The sequence below is a fragment of the Taudactylus pleione genome, unplaced genomic scaffold (assembly GCF_031769625.1).
Source record: "Taudactylus pleione unplaced genomic scaffold, aTauple2 ptg000708l, whole genome shotgun sequence".
NCBI classification, from domain to species: Eukaryota; Metazoa; Chordata; class Amphibia; order Anura; family Myobatrachidae; genus Taudactylus; species Taudactylus pleione.
In genome coordinates, this window is record NW_028285110.1 from 341,810 (window position 1) to 363,806 (window position 21,997).

The following is a 21,997-nucleotide window of genomic DNA, read 5'->3' on the forward strand; positions in this document are numbered from 1 at the left end:
AGTCATACAGGTGGGTGATAGAGTAATAAACAGTGAGTCATAGAGGAAGGTGGGTCACAGACAGTAATAATCAGTAAGTCATACAGGCGGGTGAGAGAGAGTAATAAACAGTGAGACATACAGGCGGGTGAGAGAAAGTATTGAACAGTGAGTCATACAGGTGGGTGAGAGAGAGTAATAAACAGTGAGTCATACAGGCGAGTGAGAGAGAGTAATAAACACTGAGTCATACAGGCGGGGGAGAGAGAGTAATAAACACTAGCACTCAATGACCTTGTGCACTGGAGAGAGTAATAATCAGTAAGTCATACAGGCAGGTGAGAGAGAATAATAAACAGTGAGTCATACAGGCGGGTGAGAGAGAATAATAAACAGTGAGTCATACAGGCGGGTGAGAGAGAATAATAAACAGTAAGTCATACAGACGGGTGAGAGAATAAAAAACAGTGTCATACAGGCAGGTGAGAGAGAGTAATAAACAGTGAGTCATAGAGGCAGGTATGTGACAGACAGTAATAATCAGTGAGTCATACAGGTGGGTGAGAGAAAGTAATAAACAGTGAGTCATACAGGTGGGTGAGAGAGAGTATTAAACAGTGAGTCATACAGGTGGGTGATAGAGTAATAAACAGTGAGTCATAGAGGAAGGTGGGTGACAGACAGTAATGATCAATAAGTCATACAGGCGGGTGAGAGAGAGTAATAAACAGTGAGTCATACAGGCGGGTGAGAGAAAGTAATGAACAGTGAGTCATACAGGAGAGTGAGAGAGAGTAATAAACAGTGAGTCATACAGGCGGGGGAGAGAGAGTAATAAACACTAGCACTCAATGACCTTGTGCACTGGAGAGAGTAATAAACAGTGAGTCATACAGGCAGGTAAGAGAGAATAATAAGCAGTGAGTCATACAGGCAGGTGAGAGAGAATAATAAACAGTGAGTCATACAGGCAGGTGAGAGAGAATAATAAAAAGTGAGTCATACAGGCGGGTGAGAGAGAATAATAAACATTGAGTCATACAGGCGGGTGAGAGAGAATAATAAACAGTGAGTCATACAGGCGGGTGAGAGAAAGTATTAATCAGTGAGTCATACAGGTGGGTGAGAGAGAGTAATAAACAGTGAGTCATACAGGCGGGTGAGAGAGAGTAATAAACAGTGAGTCATACAGGCGGGTGAGAGAGAGTAATAAACAGTGAATCATACAGGCGGGTGAGAGAGAAAAATAAACAGTGAGTCATACAGGCGGGTGAGAGAGAGTAATAAACAGTGAGTCATACAGGCGGGTGAGAGAGAGTAATAAACAGTGAATCATACAGGCGGGTGAGAGATTAATAAACAGTGAGTCATACAGGTGGGTGAGAGAGAGTAATAAGCAGAGAGTCTTAGAGGCAGGCGGGTGACAGAGTAATAAACAGTGAGTCATACAGGCGGATGAGAGAGAGTAATAAACACTAGCACTCAATGACCTTGTGCCCTGGAGAGAGTAATAAACAGTGAGTCATACAGGTGGGTGAGAGAGTAATAAACAGTGAGTCATACAGGTGGGTGAGAGAGAGTAATAAGCAGAGAGTCATAGAGGCAGGCGGGTGACAGAGTAATAAACAGTGAGTCATACAGGCGGATGAGAGAGAGTAATAAACACTAGCACTCAATGACCTTGTGCACTGGAGAGAGTAAGAAACAGTGAGTCATACAGGTGGGTTGGAGAGTAATAAACAGTGAGTCATACAGGTGGGTGAGAGAGAGTAATAAACTGAGTCATAAAGACGGGTGAGATAAAGTAATAAACAGTGAGTCATACAGGCGGGTGAGAGAAAGTAATAAACAGTGAGTCATACAGGCGGATGAGAGAGAGTAATAAACAGTGAGTCAAACAGGTGAGTGAGAGAGTAATAATAACTGAGTCATACAGGAGGGTGAGAGAGTAATAAGCAGTGAGTCATACAGGCGGGTGAGAGAGATATAAACAGTGAGTCATATAGGTGGGTGAAAGAGAGTAATAAACAGTGAATCATAGAGGCGGGTGAGAGAGAGTAATAAACAGTGAGTCATACAGGCGGGTGAGAGAAAGTAATAAACAGTGAGTCATACAGGTGGGTGAGAGAGTAATAAACAGTGAGTCAAACAGGTGAGTGAGAGAGTAATAAACAGTGAGTCATACAGGTGGGTGAGAGAGAGTAATAAACAGTGAGTCATACAGGCGGGAGAAAGAGAGTAAAAAACAGTGAGCCATACAGGTAGGTGAGAGAGCGTAATAAACAGTGAGTCATACAGGTGGGTGAGAGAGAGAGTAATAAACAGTGAGTCATACAGGCAGAGAGAAGGTAATAATCAGTGAGTCATACAGGCGGGTGAGAGAGAGTAATAAACAGTGAATCATACAGGTGGGAGAGAGATTAATAAACAGTGAGTCATACAGGTGGGTGAGAGAGAGTAATAAACTGAGTCATAAAGACGGGTGAGATAAAGTAATAAACAGTGAGTCATACAGGCGGGTGAGAGAAAGTAATAAACAGTGAGTCATACAGGTGGATGAGAGAGAGTAATAAACACTAACACTCAATAACCTTGTGCTCTGGAGAGAGTAATAAACAGTGAATCATACAGGCGGGTGAGAGAGAGTAATAAACAGTGAGTCATACAGGCGGGTGAGAGAGAGTAATAAACAGTGAATCATACAGGCGGGTGAGAGAGAAAAATAAACAGTGAGTCATACAGGCGGGTGAGAGAGAGTAATAAACAGTGAGTCATACAGGCGGGTGAGAGAGAGTAATAAACAGTGAATCATACAGGCGGGTGAGAGATTAATAAACAGTGAGTCATACAGGTGGGTGAGAGAGAGTAATAAGCAGAGAGTCTTAGAGGCAGGCGGGTGACAGAGTAATAAACAGTGAGTCATACAGGCGGATGAGAGAGAGTAATAAACACTAGCACTCAATGACCTTGTGCCCTGGAGAGAGTAATAAACAGTGAGTCATACAGGTGGGTGAGAGAGTAATAAACAGTGAGTCATACAGGTGGGTGAGAGAGAGTAATAAGCAGAGAGTCATAGAGGCAGGCGGGTGACAGAGTAATAAACAGTGAGTCATACAGGCGGATGAGAGAGAGTAATAAACACTAGCACTCAATGACCTTGTGCACTGGAGAGAGTAAGAAACAGTGAGTCATACAGGTGGGTTGGAGAGTAATAAACAGTGAGTCATACAGGTGGGTGAGAGAGAGTAATAAACTGAGTCATAAAGACGGGTGAGATAAAGTAATAAACAGTGAGTCATACAGGCGGGTGAGAGAAAGTAATAAACAGTGAGTCATACAGGCGGATGAGAGAGAGTAATAAACAGTGAGTCAAACAGGTGAGTGAGAGAGTAATAATAACTGAGTCATACAGGAGGGTGAGAGAGTAATAAGCAGTGAGTCATACAGGCGGGTGAGAGAGAAATAAACAGTGAGTCATATAGGTGGGTGAAAGAGAGTAATAAACAGTGAATCATAGAGGCGGGTGAGAGAGAGTAATAAACAGTGAGTCATACAGGCGGGTGAGAGAAAGTAATAAACAATGAGTCATACAGGTGGGTGAGAGAGAGTAATAAACAGTGAGTCAAACAGGTGAGTGAGAGAGTAATAAACAGTGAGTCATACAGGTGGGTGAGAGAGAGTAATAAACAGTGAGTCATACAGGCGGGAGAAAGAGAGTAATAAACAGTGAGTCATACAGGTAGGTGAGAGAGCGTAATAAACAGTGAGTCATACAGGTGGGTGAGAGAGAGAGTAATAAACAGTGAGTCATACAGGCAGAGAGAAGGTAATAATCAGTGAGTCATACAGGCGGGTGAGAGAGAGTAATAAACAGTGAATCATACAGGCGGGAGAGAGATTAATAAACAGTGAGTCATACAGGTGGGTGAGAGAGAGTAATAAACAGTGAGTCATAGAGGCAGGCGGGTGACAGAGAGTAATAAACAGTGAGTTCTACTGGCGGATGAGGGAGAGAAATAAACACTAGCACTCAATGACCTTGTGCACTGGAGAGAGTAAGAAACAGTGAGTCATACAGGTGGGTGAGAGAGTAATAAACAGTGAGTCATACAGGTGGGTGAGAGAGAGTAATAATCTGAGACATACAAGCGGGTGAGATAAAGTAATAAACAGTGAGTCATTTAGGTGTGTGAGAGAGAGTAATAAACAGTGAGTCATACAGGCGGGTGCGAGAAAGTAATAAACAGTGAGTCATACAGGCGGATGAGAGAGAGTAATAAACACTAGCACACAATGACCTTGGGCACGGGAGAGAGTAATAAACAGTGAGTCATACAGGCGGGTGAGAGAGTAATAAGCATTGAGTCATACAGGAGGGTGAGAGAGTAATAAACAGTGAGTCATATAGGTGGGTTAAAGAGAGTAATAAACAGTGAGTCATACAGGCGGGTGAGAGAGAGTAATAAACAGTGAGTCATACAGGCGGGTGAGAGTGATAAACAGTGAGTCATACACGAGGGTGAGAGAGCATAATAAACAGTGAGTCATACAGGCAGGTGAGAGAGTAATAAGCAGTGAGTCATACAGGCGGGTGAGAGAGAGTAATAAACAGTGTGTCATACAGGCGGGTGAGAGAAAGTAATAAACAGTGAGTCATACAGGCGGATGAGAGAGAGTAATAATAACTGAGTCATACAGGAGGGTGAGAGAGAAATAAACAGTGAGTCATATAGGTGGGTGAAAGAGAGTAATAAACAGTGAATCATAGAGGCGGGTGAGAGAGAGTAATAAACAGGGAGTCATACAGGTGAGTGAGAGAGTAATAAACATTGAGTCATACAGGAGGGTGAGCGAGAATAATAAACACTAGCACTCAATGACCTTGTGCACTGGAGAGAGTAATAAACAGTGAGTCATACAGGCGGGTGAGAGAGAGTAATAATAACTGAGTCATACAGGAGGGTGAGAGAGTAATAAGCAGTGAGTCATACAGGGGGTGACAGAGAAATAAACAGTGAGTCATATAGGTGGGTGAAAGAGAGTAATAAACAGAGAATCATAGAGGCGGGTGAGAGAGAGTAATAAACAGTGAGTCATACAGGCGGGTGAGAGAAAGTAATAAACAGTGAGTCATACAGGTGGGTGAGAGAGAGTAATAAACAGTGAGTCATACAGGTGAGTGAGAGAGTAATAAACAGTGAGTCATACAGGTGGGTGAGAGAGAGTAATAAACAGTGAGTCATGCAGGCGGGAGAAAGAGCGTAATAAACAGTGAGTCATACAGGTGGGTGAGAGAGAGTAATAAACAGTGAGTCATACAGGTGGGTGAGAGAGAGAGTAATAAACAGTGAGTCATACAGGCAGAGAGAGAGTAATAAACAGTGAGTCATACAGGCGGGTGAGAGAGAGTAATAAACAGGGAGTCATATAGGTGGGTGAGGGAGAGCAATAAACACTGAGTCATACAGGCGGGTGAGAGAGAGTAATAAACACTAGCACCCAATGACCTTGTGCACTGGAGAGAGTAATAAACAGTGAGTCATACAGGCAGGTGAGAGAGAATAATAAACAGTGAGTCATACAGGCGGGTTAGAGAGAATAATAAACAGTGAGTCATACAGGCGGGTAAGAGAAGGTAATAATCAGTGAGTCATACAGGCGGGTGAGAGAGAGTAATAAACAGTGAGTCATACAGGCGGGTTAGAGAGAGTAATAAACAGTGAATCATACAGGTGGGTGAGAGATTAACAAACAGTGAGTCATACAGGTGGGTGAGAGAGAGTAATAAACAGTGAGTCATAGAGGCAGGCGGGTGACAGAGAGTAATAAACAGTGAGTTATACAGGTGGGTGAGAGAGAGTAATAAACTGAGTCATACAAGCGGGTGAGATGAAGTAATAAACAGTGAGTCATTCAGGTGGGTGAGAGAGAGTAATAAACATTGAGTCATACAGGCGGATGAGAGAGAGTAATAAACAGTGAGTCATACAGGCGGATGAGAGAGAGTAATAAACAGTGAGTCATACAGGCGGGTGAGAGAGCAATAATAACTGAGTCATAAAGGAGGGTGAGAGAGTAATAAGCATTGAGTCATACAGGAGGGTGAGAGAGTAATAAACAGTGAGTCATATAGGTGGGTTAAAGAGAGTAATAAACAGTGAGTCATAAAGGCGGGTGAGAGAGAGTAATAAACAGTGAGTCATACAGGCGGGTGAGAGAGTAATAAACAGTGAGTCATACACGAGGGTGAGAGAGCATAATAAACAGTGAGTCATACAGGCGGGTGAGAGAGTAATAAGCAGTGAGTCATACAGGCGGGTGAGAGAGAGTAATAAACAGTGTGTCATGCAGGCGGGTGAGAGAAAGTAATAAACAGTGAGTCATACAGGCGGATGAGAGAGAGTAATAAACACTAGGACTGAATGACCTTATGCACTGGAGAAAGTATTAAACAGTGAGTCATAGAGGTGGATGAGAGAGCAATAATAACTGAGCCATACAAGAGGGTGAGAGAGTAATAAGCAGTGAGTCATACAGGTGGGTGAGAGAGTAATAAACAGTGAGTCATATAGGTGGGTGAAAGAGAGTAATAAACAGTAAGTCATAGAGGTGGGTGAGAGAGAGTAATAAACAGTGAGTCATCCAGGCGGGTGAGAGATAGTAATAAACAGTGAGTCATACAGGTGGGTGAGAGAGAGTAATAAACAGTGAGTCATACAGGAGGGTGAGAGAGAGTAATAAACAGTGAGTCATACAGGCTGGTTAGAGAAAGTAAAAAACAGCGAGTCATACAGGTGAGAGAGAGTAATAAACACTGAGTCATATAGGCGGGTGAGAGAGAGTTATAAACAGTGAGTCATACATGCGGGTGAGAGAGAGTAATAAACACTAGCACTCAATGTCCTTGTGCACTGGAGAGAGTAATAAACAGTGAGACATACAGGTGGGTGAGAGAGAGTAATAAACAGTGAGTCTTACATGCGGGTGAGAGAGTTATAAACACTAGCACTCAATGACCTTGTGCACTGGAGAGAGTAATAAACAGTGAGTCATACAGGAGGGTGAGAGAGAGTAATAAACAGTGAGTCATAGAGGCAGGCGGGTGACTGAGAGTAATAAACAGTGAGTCATACAGGCGGATGAGAGAGAGTAATAAACAGTGAGTCATACAGGAGGGTGAGAGAGAGTAATAAACAGTGAATCATACAGGCGGGTAAGAGATTAATAAACAGTGAGTCATACAGGAGGGTGAGAGAGATTAATAAACAGTGAGTCATAGAGGCAGGCGGGTGACAGAGAGTAATAAACAGTGAGTCATACAGGCGGATGAGAGAGTAATAAACAGTGAGTCATACAGGCGGGTGAGAAAGAATAATAAACAGTGTGTCATACAGGTGGGTGAGAGAGAGTAATAAACAGTCAGTAATACTGGCAGGTGAGAAAGTGTAATAAACAGTGAGTCATACAGGCGAGTGAGAGAAAGTAATAAACAGTGAGTAATACAGGCGGGTGAGAAAGAATAATAAATAGTGATTCATATAGGTGGGTGAGAGAGTAATAATCAGTGAGTCATACAGGCGGGTGAGAGAGAATGATAAACAGTGAGTCATATAGGCGGGTTAGAGAGAGTAATAATAACTGAGTCATACAGGAGGGTGAGAGAGTAATAAGCAGTGAGTCATACAGGTGGGTGAGAGAGTAATAAACAGTGAGTCATACAGGTGGGTGAAAGAGAGTAATAAACAGTGAGTCATAGAGGTGGGTGAGAGAGAGAAATAAACAGTGAGTCATACAGGCAGGTGAAAGAGAGTAATAAACAGTGAGTCATACAGGAGGGTGAGAGATAGTAATAAACAGTGAGTAATACAGGAGGGTGAGACAGAATAATAAACAGTGAGTTATTCAGGCGGGTGAGAGAGTAATAAGCAGTGAGTCATACAGGTGGGTGAGAGAGAGTAATAAACAGTGAGTCATACAGGCGGGTTAGATAAAGTAAAAAACAGTGAGTCATACAGGTGGGTGAGAGAGAGTAATAAACGCTGAGTCATTTAGGCAGGTGAAAGAGAGTTATAAACAGTGAGTCATACAGGCGGGTGAGAGAAATAAACACTGAGTGATAGAGGTAGGAGGGTGAGAGAGAGTAATAACCAGTGAGTCATAGAGGCAGGCGGGTGAGAGAGAGAAATAAACACTGAGTCATCAATGCGGGTGAGAGTGAGTTAGAAACACTAGCACTCAATGTCCTTGTGCACTGGAGAGAGTAATAAACAGTGAGTCATACAGGTGGTTGAGAGAGAGTAATAAACAGTGAGTTATACAGGTGGGTGAGAGACAGTATTAAATAGTGAGTCATACAGGCGGGTTTGAGAGAGTAATAAACAGTGAGTCATACAGGTGGGTGAGAGAGAGTAGTAAACAGTGAGTCATACAGTCGGGTGAGAGAGAGTAATAAACAGTGAGTCATAGAGGCGGGTTAGAAAGACTAATAAACAGTGAGTCATACAGGCGGGTGAGACAGAGTAATAAACAGTGAGTCATACAGGCGGGTGAGAGAGAGTAATAAACAGTGAGTCATAGAGGCAGGCGTGACAGAGAGTAATAAACAGTGAATCATACAGGCGGGTGAGAGATTAATAAACAGTAAGTCATACAGGTGGGTGAGAGAGTAATAAACAGTGAGTCATAGAGGCAGGCGGGTGACAGAGAGTAATAAACAGTGAGTCATAGAGGCAGGCAGATGAGAGAGAGAAATAAACACTGAGTCATACATGCAGGTGAGAGAGAGTAATAAACACTAGCACTCAATGTCCTTGTGCACTGGAGAGAGTAATAAACAGTGAGTCATACAGGAGGGTGAGATAGAGTATTAAACAGTGAGTCATACAGGCGGGTTTGAGAGAGTAATAAACAGTGAGTCATACAGGCGGGTGTGAGAGAGTAATAAACAGTGAGTCATACAGGCGGGTGAGAGAGTAATAAACAGTGAGTCATGCAGGCGGGTGAGAGAGAGTTTAAACAGTGAGTCATAGAGGCGGGTTTGAGAGAGTAATAAACAATGAGTTATACAGGCGGGTTAGAGAGAGTAATAAACAGTGAGTCATACAGGCGGGTGAGAGAGAGTTTAAACAGTGAGTCATAGAGGCGGGTTTGAGAGAGCAATAAACAATGAGTTATACAGGCGGGTTAGAGAGAGTAATAAACAATGAGTTATACAGGCGGGTTAGAGAGAGTAATAAACAATGAGTCATACAGGTGGGTGAGAGAGAGTAATAAACAGTGAGTCATACAGGCGGGTGAGATAAAGTAATAAACAGTGAGTTATACAGGCGGGTGAGAAAGAATAATAAACAGTGTGTCATACAGGCGGGTGAGAGAGAGTAATAAACAGTGAGTCATACAGGCGGGTGAAAGAGAGTAATAAACAGTGAGTCATACAGGCGGGTGATAGAGACTAATAAACAGTGAGTCATACAGGAGGGTGAGAGAGAATAATAAACAGTGAGTCATACAGGTGGGTGAGAGAGAGTAATAAACAGTGAGTCATACAGGAGGGTGAGAGAGAATAATAAACAGTAAGTCATACAGGCGGGTGAGAGAGAGTAATAAACAGTGAGTCATACAGGCCGGTGAGAGAGAGTAATAACCAGTTATTCATACAGGAGGGTGAGAGAGAATAATAAACAGTGAGTCATACAGGCGGGTGAGAGAGAGTAATAAACAGCGAGTCATACAGGCGGGTGAGAGAAAGTAATAAACAGTGAGTCATACAGGCGGTTGAGAGAGTAATAAACAGTGAGTCATACAGGTGGGTGAAAGAGAGTAATAAACAGTGAGTCATAGAGGTGGGTGAGAGAGAGTAATAAACAGTGAGTCATACAGGCGGGTGAGAGAAAGTAATAAACAGTGAGTCATACAGGCGGGTGAGAAAGAATAATAATCATTGAGTCATACAGGTGGGTGAGAGAGAATAATAAACAGTGAGTCATACAGGCGGGTGAGAGAGAGTAATAAACAGTGAGTCATACAGGAGGGTGAGAGAGAGTAATAAACAGTAAGTCATACAGGCGGGTGAGAGAGAGTAATAAACAGTAAGTCATACAGGCGGGTGAGAGAAAGTAGTTAACAGCGATTTATACAGGCGGGTGAATGAGAGAAATAAACAGTAAGTCATACAGGCGGGTGAGAGAGAATAATAATCATTGAGTCATACAGGTGGGTGAGAGAGAATAATAAACAGTGAGTCATACAGGTGGGTGAGAGAGAGTAATAAACAGTAAGTCATACAGGCGGGTGAGAGAGAGTATTAAACAGTGAGTCATACAGGCGGGTGAGAGAGAGTATTAAACAGTGAGTCATACAGGCGGGTGAGAGAGAGTAATAATCATTGAGTCATACAGGTGGGTGAGAGAGAATAATAAACAGTGAGTCATACAGGTGGGTGAGAGAGAGTAATAAACAGTAAGTCATACAGGCGGGTGAGAGAGAGTATTAAACAGTGAGTCATACAGGCGGGTGAGAGAGAGTATTAAACAGTGAGTCATACAGGCGTGTGAGAGAAAGTAATAAACAGTGAGTCATACAGGCGGGTGAGAGAGAGTAATAAACAGTGAGTCATACAGGCGGGTGAAAGAGAATAATAAACAGTGAGTCATACAGGTGGGTGAGAAAGAATAATAAACAGTGTGTCATACCGGCGGGTGAGAGAGAGTAATAAACAGTGAGTCATACAGGCGGGTGAAAGAGAGTAATAAACAGTGAGTCATACAGGCAGGTGATAGAGACTAATAAACAGTGAGTCATACAGGAGGGTGAGAGAGAATAATAAACAGTGAGTCATACAGGTGGGTGAGAGAGACTAATAAACAGTGAGTCATACAGGAGGGTGAGAGAGAATAATAAACAGTAAGTCATACAGGCGGGTGAGAGAGAGTAATAAACAGTGAGTCATACAGGCGGGTGAGAGAGAGTAATAACCAGTTAGTCATACAGGAGGGTGAGAGAGAGTAATAAACAGCGAGTCATACAGGCGGGTGAGAGAAAGTAATAAACAGTGAGTCATACAGGCGGTTGAGAGAGTAATAAACAGTGAGTCATACAGGTGGGTGAAAGAGAGAAATAAACAGTGAGTCATAGAGGTGGGTGAGAGAAAGTAATAAACAGTGAGTCATACAGGCGGGTGAGAAAGAATAATAATCATTGAGTCATACAGGTGGGTGAGAGAGAATAATAAACAGTGAGTCATACAGGCGGGTGAGAGAGAGTAATAAACAGTGAGTCATACAGGAGGGTGAGAGAGGATAAAACAGTGAGTCATACAGGCGGGTGAGAGAAAGTAGTTAACAGCGATTTATACAGGCGGGTGAAAGAGAGTAATAAACAGTAAGTCATACAGGCGGGTGAGAGAGAATAATAATCATTGAGTCATACAGGTGGGTGAGAGAGAATAATAAACAGTGAGTCATACAGGTGGGTGAGAGAGAGTAATAAACAGTAAGTCATACAGGCGGGTGAGAGAGAGTATTAAACAGTGAGTCATACAGGCGGGTGAGAGAGAGTATTAAACAGTGAGTCATACAGGCGGGTGAGAGAGAGTAATAATCATTGAGTCATACAGGTGGGTGAGAGAGAATAATAAACAGTGAGTCATACAGGTGGGTGAGAGAGAGTAATAAACAGTAAGTCATACAGGCGGGTGAGAGAGAGTATTAAACAGTGAGTCATACAGGCGGGTGAGAGAGAGTATTAAACAGTGAGTCATACAGGCGGGTGAGAGAGAGTATTAAACAGTGACTCATACAGGTGGGTGAGAAAGAATAATAAACAGTGTGTCATACAGGCGGGTGAGAGAGAGTAATAAACAGTGGTCATACAGGCGGGTGAAAGAGAGTAATAAACAGTGAGTCATACAGGCGGGTGATAGAGACTAATAAACAGTGAGTCATACAGGAGGGTGAGAGAGAATAATAAACAGTGAGTCATACAGGTGGGTGAGAGAGACTAATAAACAGTGAGTCATACAGGAGGGTGAGAGAGAATAATAAACAGTAAGTCATACAGGCGGGTGAGAGAGAGTAATAAACAGTGGTCATACAGGCGGGTGAAAGAGAGTAATAAACAGTGAGTCATACAGGCGGGTGATAGAGACTAATAAACAGTGAGTCATACAGGAGGGTGAGAGAGAATAATAAACAGTGAGTCATACAGGTGGGTGAGAGAGACTAATAAACAGTGAGTCATACAGGAGGGTGAGAGAGAATAATAAACAGTAAGTCATACAGGCGGGTGAGAGAGAGTAATAAACAGTGAGTCATACAGGCGGGTGAGAGAGAGTAATAACCAGTTAGTCATACAGGAGGGTGAGAGAGAATAATAAACAGTGAGTCATACAGGCGGGTGAGAGAGAGTAATAAACAGCGAGTCATACAGGCGGGTGAGAGAAAGTAATAAACTGTGAGTCATACAGGCGGTTGAGAGAGTAATAAACAGTGAGTCATACAGGTGGGTGAAAGAGAGTAATAAACAGTGAGTCATAGAGGTGGGTGAGAGAAAGTAATAAACAGTGAGTCATACAGGCGGGTGAGAAAGAATAATAATCATTGAGTCATACAGGTGGGTGAGAGAGAATAATAAATAGTGAGTCATACAGGCGGGTGAGAGAGAGTAATAAACAGTGAGTCATACAGGAGGGTGAGAGAGGATAAAACAGTGAGTCATACAGGCGGGTGAGAGAAAGTAGTTAACAGCGATTTATACAGGCGGGTGAAAGAGAGTAATAAACAGTAAGTCATACAGGCGGGTGAGAGAGAATAATAATCATTGAGTCATTCAGGTGGGTGAGAGAGAATAATAAACAGTGAGTCATACAGGTGGGTGAGAGAGAGTAATAAACAGTGAGTCATACAGGTGGGTGAGAGAGAGTAATAAACAGTAAGTCATACAGGCGGGTGAGAGAGAGTATTAAACAGTGAGTCATACAGGCGGGTGAGAGAGAGTAATAAACAGTGAGTCATAGAGGCAGGCGTGACAGAGAGTAATAAACAGTGAATCATACAGGCGGGTGAGAGATTAATAAACAGTAAGTCATACAGGTGGGTGAGAGAGAGTAATAAACAGTGAGTCATAGAGGCAGGCGGGTGACAGAGAGTAATAAACAGTGAGTCATAGAGGCAGGCAGATGAGAGAGAGAAATAAACACTGAGTCATACATGCAGGTGAGAGAGAGTAATAAACACTAGCACTCAATGTCCTTGTGCACTGGAGAGAGTAATAAACAGTGAGTCATACAGGAGGGTGAGATAGAGTATTAAACAGTGAGTCATACAGGCGGGTTTGAGAGAGTAATAAACAGTGAGTCATACAGGCGGGTGTGAGAGAGTAATAAACAGTGAGTCATACAGGCGGGTGAGAGAGTAATAAACAGTGAGTCATGCAGGCGGGTGAGAGAGAGTTTAAACAGTGAGTCATAGAGGCGGGTTTGAGAGAGTAATAAACAATGAGTTATACAGGCGGGTTAGAGAGAGTAATAAACAGTGAGTCATACAGGCGGGTGAGAGAGAGTTTAAACAGTGAGTCATAGAGGCGGGTTTGAGAGAGCAATAAACAATGAGTTATACAGGCGGGTTAGAGAGAGTAATAAACAATGAGTTATACAGGCGGGTTAGAGAGAGTAATAAACAATGAGTCATACAGGCGGGTGAGATAAAGTAATAAACAGTGAGTTATACAGGCGGGTGAGAAAGAATAATAAACAGTGTGTCATACAGGCGGGTGAGAGAGAGTAATAAACAGTGAGTCATACAGGCGGGTGAAAGAGAGTAATAAACAGTGAGTCATACAGGCGGGTGATAGAGACTAATAAACAGTGAGTCATACAGGAGGGTGAGAGAGAATAATAAACAGTGAGTCATACAGGTGGGTGAGAGAGAGTAATAAACAGTGAGTCATACAGGAGGGTGAGAGAGAATAATAAACAGTAAGTCATACAGGCGGGTGAGAGAGAGTAATAAACAGTGAGTCATACAGGCGGGTGAGAGAGAGTAATAACCAGTTAGTCATACAGGAGGGTGAGAGAGAATAATAAACAGTGAGTCATACAGGCGGGTGAGAGAGAGTAATAAACAGCGAGTCATACAGGCGGGTGAGAGAAAGTAATAAACAGTGAGTCATACAGGCGGTTGAGAGAGTAATAAACAGTGAGTCATACAGGTGGGTGAAAGAGAGTAATAAACAGTGAGTCATAGAGGTGGGTGAGAGAGAGTAATAAACAGTGAGTCATACAGGCGGGTGAGAGAAAGTAATAAACAGTGAGTCATACAGGCGGGTGAGAAAGAATAATAATCATTGAGTCATACAGGTGGGTGAGAGAGAATAATAAACAGTGAGTCATACAGGCGGGTGAGAGAGAGTAATAAACAGTGAGTCATACAGGAGGGTGAGAGAGAGTAATAAACAGTAAGTCATACAGGCGGGTGAGAGAGAGTAATAAACAGTAAGTCATACAGGCGGGTGAGAGAAAGTAGTTAACAGCGATTTATACAGGCGGGTGAATGAGAGAAATAAACAGTAAGTCATACAGGCGGGTGAGAGAGAATAATAATCATTGAGTCATACAGGTGGGTGAGAGAGAATAATAAACAGTGAGTCATACAGGTGGGTGAGAGAGAGTAATAAACAGTAAGTCATACAGGCGGGTGAGAGAGAGTATTAAACAGTGAGTCATACAGGCGGGTGAGAGAGAGTATTAAACAGTGAGTCATACAGGCGGGTGAGAGAGAGTAATAATCATTGAGTCATACAGGTGGGTGAGAGAGAATAATAAACAGTGAGTCATACAGGTGGGTGAGAGAGAGTAATAAACAGTAAGTCATACAGGCGGGTGAGAGAGAGTATTAAACAGTGAGTCATACAGGCGGGTGAGAGAGAGTATTAAACAGTGAGTCATACAGGCGTGTGAGAGAAAGTAATAAACAGTGAGTCATACAGGCGGGTGAGAGAGAGTAATAAACAGTGAGTCATACAGGCGGGTGAAAGAGAATAATAAACAGTGAGTCATACAGGTGGGTGAGAAAGAATAATAAACAGTGTGTCATACCGGCGGGTGAGAGAGAGTAATAAACAGTGAGTCATACAGGCGGGTGAAAGAGAGTAATAAACAGTGAGTCATACAGGCGGGTGATAGAGACTAATAAACAGTGAGTCATACAGGAGGGTGAGAGAGAATAATAAACAGTGAGTCATACAGGTGGGTGAGAGAGACTAATAAACAGTGAGTCATACAGGAGGGTGAGAGAGAATAATAAACAGTAAGTCATACAGGCGGGTGAGAGAGAGTAATAAACAGTGAGTCATACAGGCGGGTGAGAGAGAGTAATAACCAGTTAGTCATACAGGAGGGTGAGAGAGAGTAATAAACAGCGAGTCATACAGGCGGGTGAGAGAAAGTAATAAACAGTGAGTCATACAGGCAGTTGAGAGAGTAATAAACAGTGAGTCATACAGGTGGGTGAAAGAGAGAAATAAACAGTGAGTCATAGAGGTGGGTGAGAGAAAGTAATAAACAGTGAGTCATACAGGCGGGTGAGAAAGAATAATAATCATTGAGTCATACAGGTGGGTGAGAGAGAATAATAAACAGTGAGTCATACAGGCGGGTGAGAGAGAGTAATAAACAGTGAGTCATACAGGAGGGTGAGAGAGGATAAAACAGTGAGTCATACAGGCGGGTGAGAGAAAGTAGTTAACAGCGATTTATACAGGCGGGTGAAAGAGAGTAATAAACAGTAAGTCATACAGGCGGGTGAGAGAGAATAATAATCATTGAGTCATACAGGTGGGTGAGAGAGAATAATAAACAGTGAGTCATACAGGTGGGTGAGAGAGAGTAATAAACAGTAAGTCATACAGGCGGGTGAGAGAGAGTATTAAACAGTGAGTCATACAGGCGGGTGAGAGAGAGTATTAAACAGTGAGTCATACAGGCGGGTGAGAGAGAGTAATAATCATTGAGTCATACAGGTGGGTGAGAGAGAATAATAAACAGTGAGTCATACAGGTGGGTGAGAGAGAGTAATAAACAGTAAGTCATACAGGCGGGTGAGAGAGAGTATTAAACAGTGAGTCATACAGGCGGGTGAGAGAGAGTATTAAACAGTGAGTCATACAGGCGGGTGAGAGAGAGTATTAAACAGTGAGTCATACAGGTGGGTGAGAAAGAATAATAAACAGTGTGTCATACAGGCGGGTGAGAGAGAGTAATAAACAGTGGTCATACAGGCGGGTGAAAGAGAGTAATAAACAGTGAGTCATACAGGCGGGTGATAGAGACTAATAAACAGTGAGTCATACAGGAGGGTGAGAGAGAATAATAAACAGTGAGTCATACAGGTGGGTGAGAGAGACTAATAAACAGTGAGTCATACAGGAGGGTGAGAGAGAATAATAAACAGTAAGTCATACAGGCGGGTGAGAGAGAGTAATAAACAGTGGTCATACAGGCGGGTGAAAGAGAGTAATAAACAGTGAGTCATACAGGCGGGTGATAGAGACTAATAAACAGTGAGTCATACAGGAGGGTGAGAGAGAATAATAAACAGTGAGTCATACAGGTGGGTGAGAGAGACTAATAAACAGTGAGTCATACAGGAGGGTGAGAGAGAATAATAAACAGTAAGTCATACAGGCGGGTGAGAGAGAGTAATAAACAGTGAGTCATACAGGCGGGTGAGAGAGAGTAATAACCAGTTAGTCATACAGGAGGGTGAGAGAGAATAATAAACAGTGAGTCATACAGGCGGGTGAGAGAGAGTAATAAACAGCGAGTCATACAGGCGGGTGAGAGAAAGTAATAAACTGTGAGTCATACAGGCGGTTGAGAGAGTAATAAACAGTGAGTCATACAGGTGGGTGAAAGAGAGTAATAAACAGTGAGTCATAGAGGTGGGTGAGAGAAAGTAATAAACAGTGAGTCATACAGGCGGGTGAGAAAGAATAATAATCATTGAGTCATACAGGTGGGTGAGAGAGAATAATAAATAGTGAGTCATACAGGCGGGTGAGAGAGAGTAATAAACAGTGAGTCATACAGGAGGGTGAGAGAGGATAAAACAGTGAGTCATACAGGCGGGTGAGAGAAAGTAGTTAACAGCGATTTATACAGGCGGGTGAAAGAGAGTAATAAACAGTAAGTCATACAGGCGGGTGAGAGAGAATAATAATCATTGAGTCATTCAGGTGGGTGAGAGAGAATAATAAACAGTGAGTCATACAGGTGGGTGAGAGAGAGTAATAAACAGTGAGTCATACAGGTGGGTGAGAGAGAGTAATAAACAGTAAGTCATACAGGCGGGTGAGAGAGAGTATTAAACAGTGAGTCATACAGGCGGGTGAGAGAGAGTATTAAACAGTGAGTCATACAGGCGTGTGAGAAAGAATAATAATCATTGAGTCATACAGGTGGGTGAGAGAGAATAATAATCATTGAGTCATACAGGCGGGTGAGAGAGAGTAATAAACAGTGAGTCATAGAGGTGGGTGAGAGAGAGTAATAAACAGTGAGTCATACAGGTGGGTGAGAGAGAATAATAATCATTGAGTCATACAGGCGGGTGAGAGAGAATAATAAACAGTGAGTAATACAGGTGGGTGAGAGAGAATAATAAACAGTGAGTCATACAGGCGGGTGAGAGAGAATAATAATCATTGAGTCATACAGGTGGGTGAGAGAGAATATAAACAGAGAGTCATACAGGCGGGTGAGAGAGAGTAATAAACAGTGAGTCATAGAGGTGGGTGAGAGAGAGTAATAAACAGTGAGTCATACAGGTGGGTGAGAGAGAATAATAATCATTGAGTCATACAGGCGGGTGAGAGAGAATAATAAACAGTGAGTAATACAGGTGGGTGAGAGAGAATAATAAACAGTGAGTCATACAGGCGGGTGAGAGAGGATAAAACAGTGAGTCATACAGGCGGGTGAGAGAGGATAAAACAGTGAGTCATACAGGCGGGTGAGAAAGAATAATAATCATTGAGTCATACAGGCGGGTGAGAGAAAGTAATAAACAGTGAGTCATACAGGCGGGTGAGAGAGAATAATAAACAGTGAGTCATACAGGCGGGTGAGAGAGAGTATTAAACAGTGAGTCATACTGGCGGGTGAGAGAGAGTATTAAACAGTAAGTCATACAGGCGGGTGAGAGAGAGTATTAAACAGTGAGTCTTACAGGCGGGTGAGAGAGAGTATTAAACAGTGAGTCATACAGGCGTGTGAGAGAAAGTAATAAACACTAGCACTCAATGTCCTTGTGCACTGGAGAGAGTAATAAACAGTGAGTCATAGAGGAGGGTGAGAGAGGATAAAACAGTGAGTCATACAGGCGGGTGAGAGAAAGTAGTTAACAGCGATTTATACAGGCGGGTGAAAGAGAGTAATAAACAGTAAGTCATACAGGCGGGTGAGAGAGAATAATAATCATTGAGTCATTCAGGTGGGTGAGAGAGAATAATAAACAGTGAGTCATACAGGTGGGTGAGAGAGAGTAATAAACAGTGAGTCATACAGGTGGGTGAGAGAGAGTAATAAACAGTAAGTCATACAGGCGGGTGAGAGAGAGTATTAAACAGTGAGTCATACAGGCGGGTGAGAGAGAGTATTAAACAGTGAGTCATACAGGCGTGTGAGAAAGAATAATAATCATTGAGTCATACAGGTGGGTGAGAGAGAATAATAATCATTGAGTCATACAGGCGGGTGAGAGAGAGTAATAAACAGTGAGTCATAGAGGTGGGTGAGAGAGAGTAATAAACAGTGAGTCATACAGGTGGGTGAGAGAGAATAATAATCATTGAGTCATACAGGCGGGTGAGAGAGAATAATAAACAGTGAGTAATACAGGTGGGTGAGAGAGAATAATAAACAGTGAGTCATACAGGCGGGTGAGAGAGAATAATAATCATTGAGTCATACAGGTGGGTGAGAGAGAATATAAACAGAGAGTCATACAGGCGGGTGAGAGAGAGTAATAAACAGTGAGTCATAGAGGTGGGTGAGAGAGAGTAATAAACAGTGAGTCATACAGGTGGGTGAGAGAGAATAATAATCATTGAGTCATACAGGCGGGTGAGAGAGAATAATAAACAGTGAGTAATACAGGTGGGTGAGAGAGAATAATAAACAGTGAGTCATACAGGCGGGTGAGAGAGGATAAAACAGTGAGTCATACAGGCGGGTGAGAGAGGATAAAACAGTGAGTCATACAGGCGGGTGAGAAAGAATAATAATCATTGAGTCATACAGGCGGGTGAGAGAAAGTAATAAACAGTGAGTCATACAGGCGGGTGAGAGAGAATAATAAACAGTGAGTCATACAGGCGGGTGAGAGAGAGTATTAAACAGTGAGTCATACTGGCGGGTGAGAGAGAGTATTAAACAGTAAGTCATACAGGCGGGTGAGAGAGAGTATTAAACAGTGAGTCATACAGGCGGGTGAGAGAGAGTATTAAACAGTGAGTCATACAGGCGTGTGAGAGAAAGTAATAAACACTAGCACTCAATGTCCTTGTGCACTGGAGAGAGTAATAAACAGTGAGTCATAGAGGCGGGTAAGACAGAGTAATAAACAGTGAATCTATCTATCTATCTATCTATCTATCTATCTATCTATCTATCTAACTATCTATCTATCTATCTATCTATCTATCTATCTATCTATCTATCTATCTATCTATCTATCCTTCACCTTCAGAGCTGTACTGTGTATGGAGAATTGTGTTGCTAATTGTTACTTGTGTTCTGTTTATATTTGGTTACTGTATTGAAATGTCATGTTCTGTGTACCCTTTACTGTATGTACGGCGCTGCGGACCACTTGTGGCGCCCTATAAATAAAATTTAATAATAATAATATCTACCAGATCATCCAACCATCCATCCTTCCACAAAAACATTCATCTATTCATTCATCTATCCACCAAACTATCCAGCCATATCTATCTATCTATCTATCTATCTATCTATCTATCTATCTATCTATCTAATATCTATCTATCTATGTAATATCTATCTATCTATCTATCTATCTATCTATCTATCTATCTATCTATCTATCTATCTCATATCTATCTAACTATCTATGAAATATCTATCTATCTCATATCTATCTAACTATCTATGTAATATCTATCTATCTATCTATCTATCTATCTATCTCATATCTATCTATCTCATATATATCTCATATCTAATCTATCTCTCTCATATCTATCTATCTATCTCATATCTATCTATCTATCTATCTATCTATCTATCTATCTATCTATCACATATCTATCTATATATCTATCTATCTCATATCTATCTATCTCATATCTATCTATCTATCTATCTATCTATCTATCTATCTATCTATCTATCTATCTATCTCATATCTATCTATCTCATATCTATCTATCTCATATCTATCTATCTATCTATCTATCTATCTATCTATCTATCTATCTATCACATATCTATCTATATATCTATCTATCTCATATCTATCTATCTATCTTATATCTATCTATCTCATATCTATCTATCTATCTATCTAACTATCTATGTAATATCTATCTATCTGTATATCTCATATCTATCTAACTATCTATGTAATATTTATCTATCTATCTCATATCTATCTATCTATCTATCTATCTCATATCTATCTTTCTATCTATCTCATATTTATATCTATCTATGTAATATTTCTCTATCTGTCTATCTATCTATCTCATATCTATCTATCTATCTATCTCATATCTATCTAACTATCTATGAAATATCTATCTATCTCATATCTATCTATCTATGTAATATCTATCTATCTATCTATCTCATATCTATCTATCTCATATATATCTCATATCTAATCTATCTCTCTCATATCTATCTATCTATCTCATATCTATCTATCTATCTATCTATCTATCTATCTATCTATCTATCTATCTATCACATATCTATCTATATATCTATCTATCTCATATCTATCTATCTCATATATATCTATCTATCTATCTATCTATCTATCTATCTATCTATCTATCTCATATCTATCTATCTCATATCTATCTATCTCATATATATCTATCTATCTATCTATCTATCTATCTATCTATCTATCTATCTATCTATCACATATCTATCTATATATCTATCTATCTCATATCTATCTATCTATCTTATATCTATCTATCTATCTCATATCTATCTATCTATCTATCTAACTATCTATGTAATATCTATCTATCTGTATATCTCATATCTATCTAACTATCTATGTAATATTTATCTATCTATCTCATATCTATCTATCTATCTATCTATCTATCTATCTATCTATCTATCTATCTATGTAATATCTCTGTCTATCTATCCTACCAATTATTCATTAAACCAACTATCCATCCATCCAATCAATCCTCCTTCCTTTTACTAAACCATCCATCCAACAACCATCCATATCTCCATCAACCAAACCATCCATCTATCCTTTCATCCATTCAAAGAATCATCCTACCAACAACTATCCATCCAACCAACCAACCATCCTTCCATCCACCAAACTATTTATCTAACAACCATCCATCCACCAAACTATCTATCCATCCTTTCATCCAACCATCCATCTATCTTCCAACCAACCGTCCATCCACCAAACCGTCCATCATGTTTCTCTTACCATAAGCTGCCGGATCGGCCACATGTTCCTGCATGAAGCAGCCAAATCCCGACAGGTTGGTGGTGACGCTGGGGATTCCCATCACGGTGCACTCAGCTGATAAAGAAACATCATCATCATTTGAAGCCGTTGGGGATTCTATAGCTTCCAGGAATTGGGCAATTTTTATAGTAAATCTGGTAAGAATCTTCTCAGCTTATTTTATTCAGTCTTTGGGGGAATTTAATTAGGTGGAAAAATCCGCCTTTCATCACCGTGAAGCCTAGCTGCGCACATATCGGGCACTTACGCTAATGCCGACATCA

The 21,997-nt window shown here is 41.4% G+C and overlaps 1 protein-coding gene across 1 annotated transcript in view; it reads right to left on the reverse strand.

Annotated features, from left to right (window-relative positions):
- Positions 1-21,774, reverse strand: part of LOC148477525 (glycogen [starch] synthase, liver-like) — an 89,522-nt gene extending 67,748 nt beyond the window's left edge. Inside the window, exon 1 of the mRNA XM_088456632.1 lies at positions 21,693-21,774. Coding sequence (XP_088312758.1) covers positions 21,693-21,774 — 82 coding nt within the window. The remainder of the gene's footprint in view (positions 1-21,692) is intronic.
- Between the last annotated feature and the right edge of the window lie 223 nt (positions 21,775-21,997).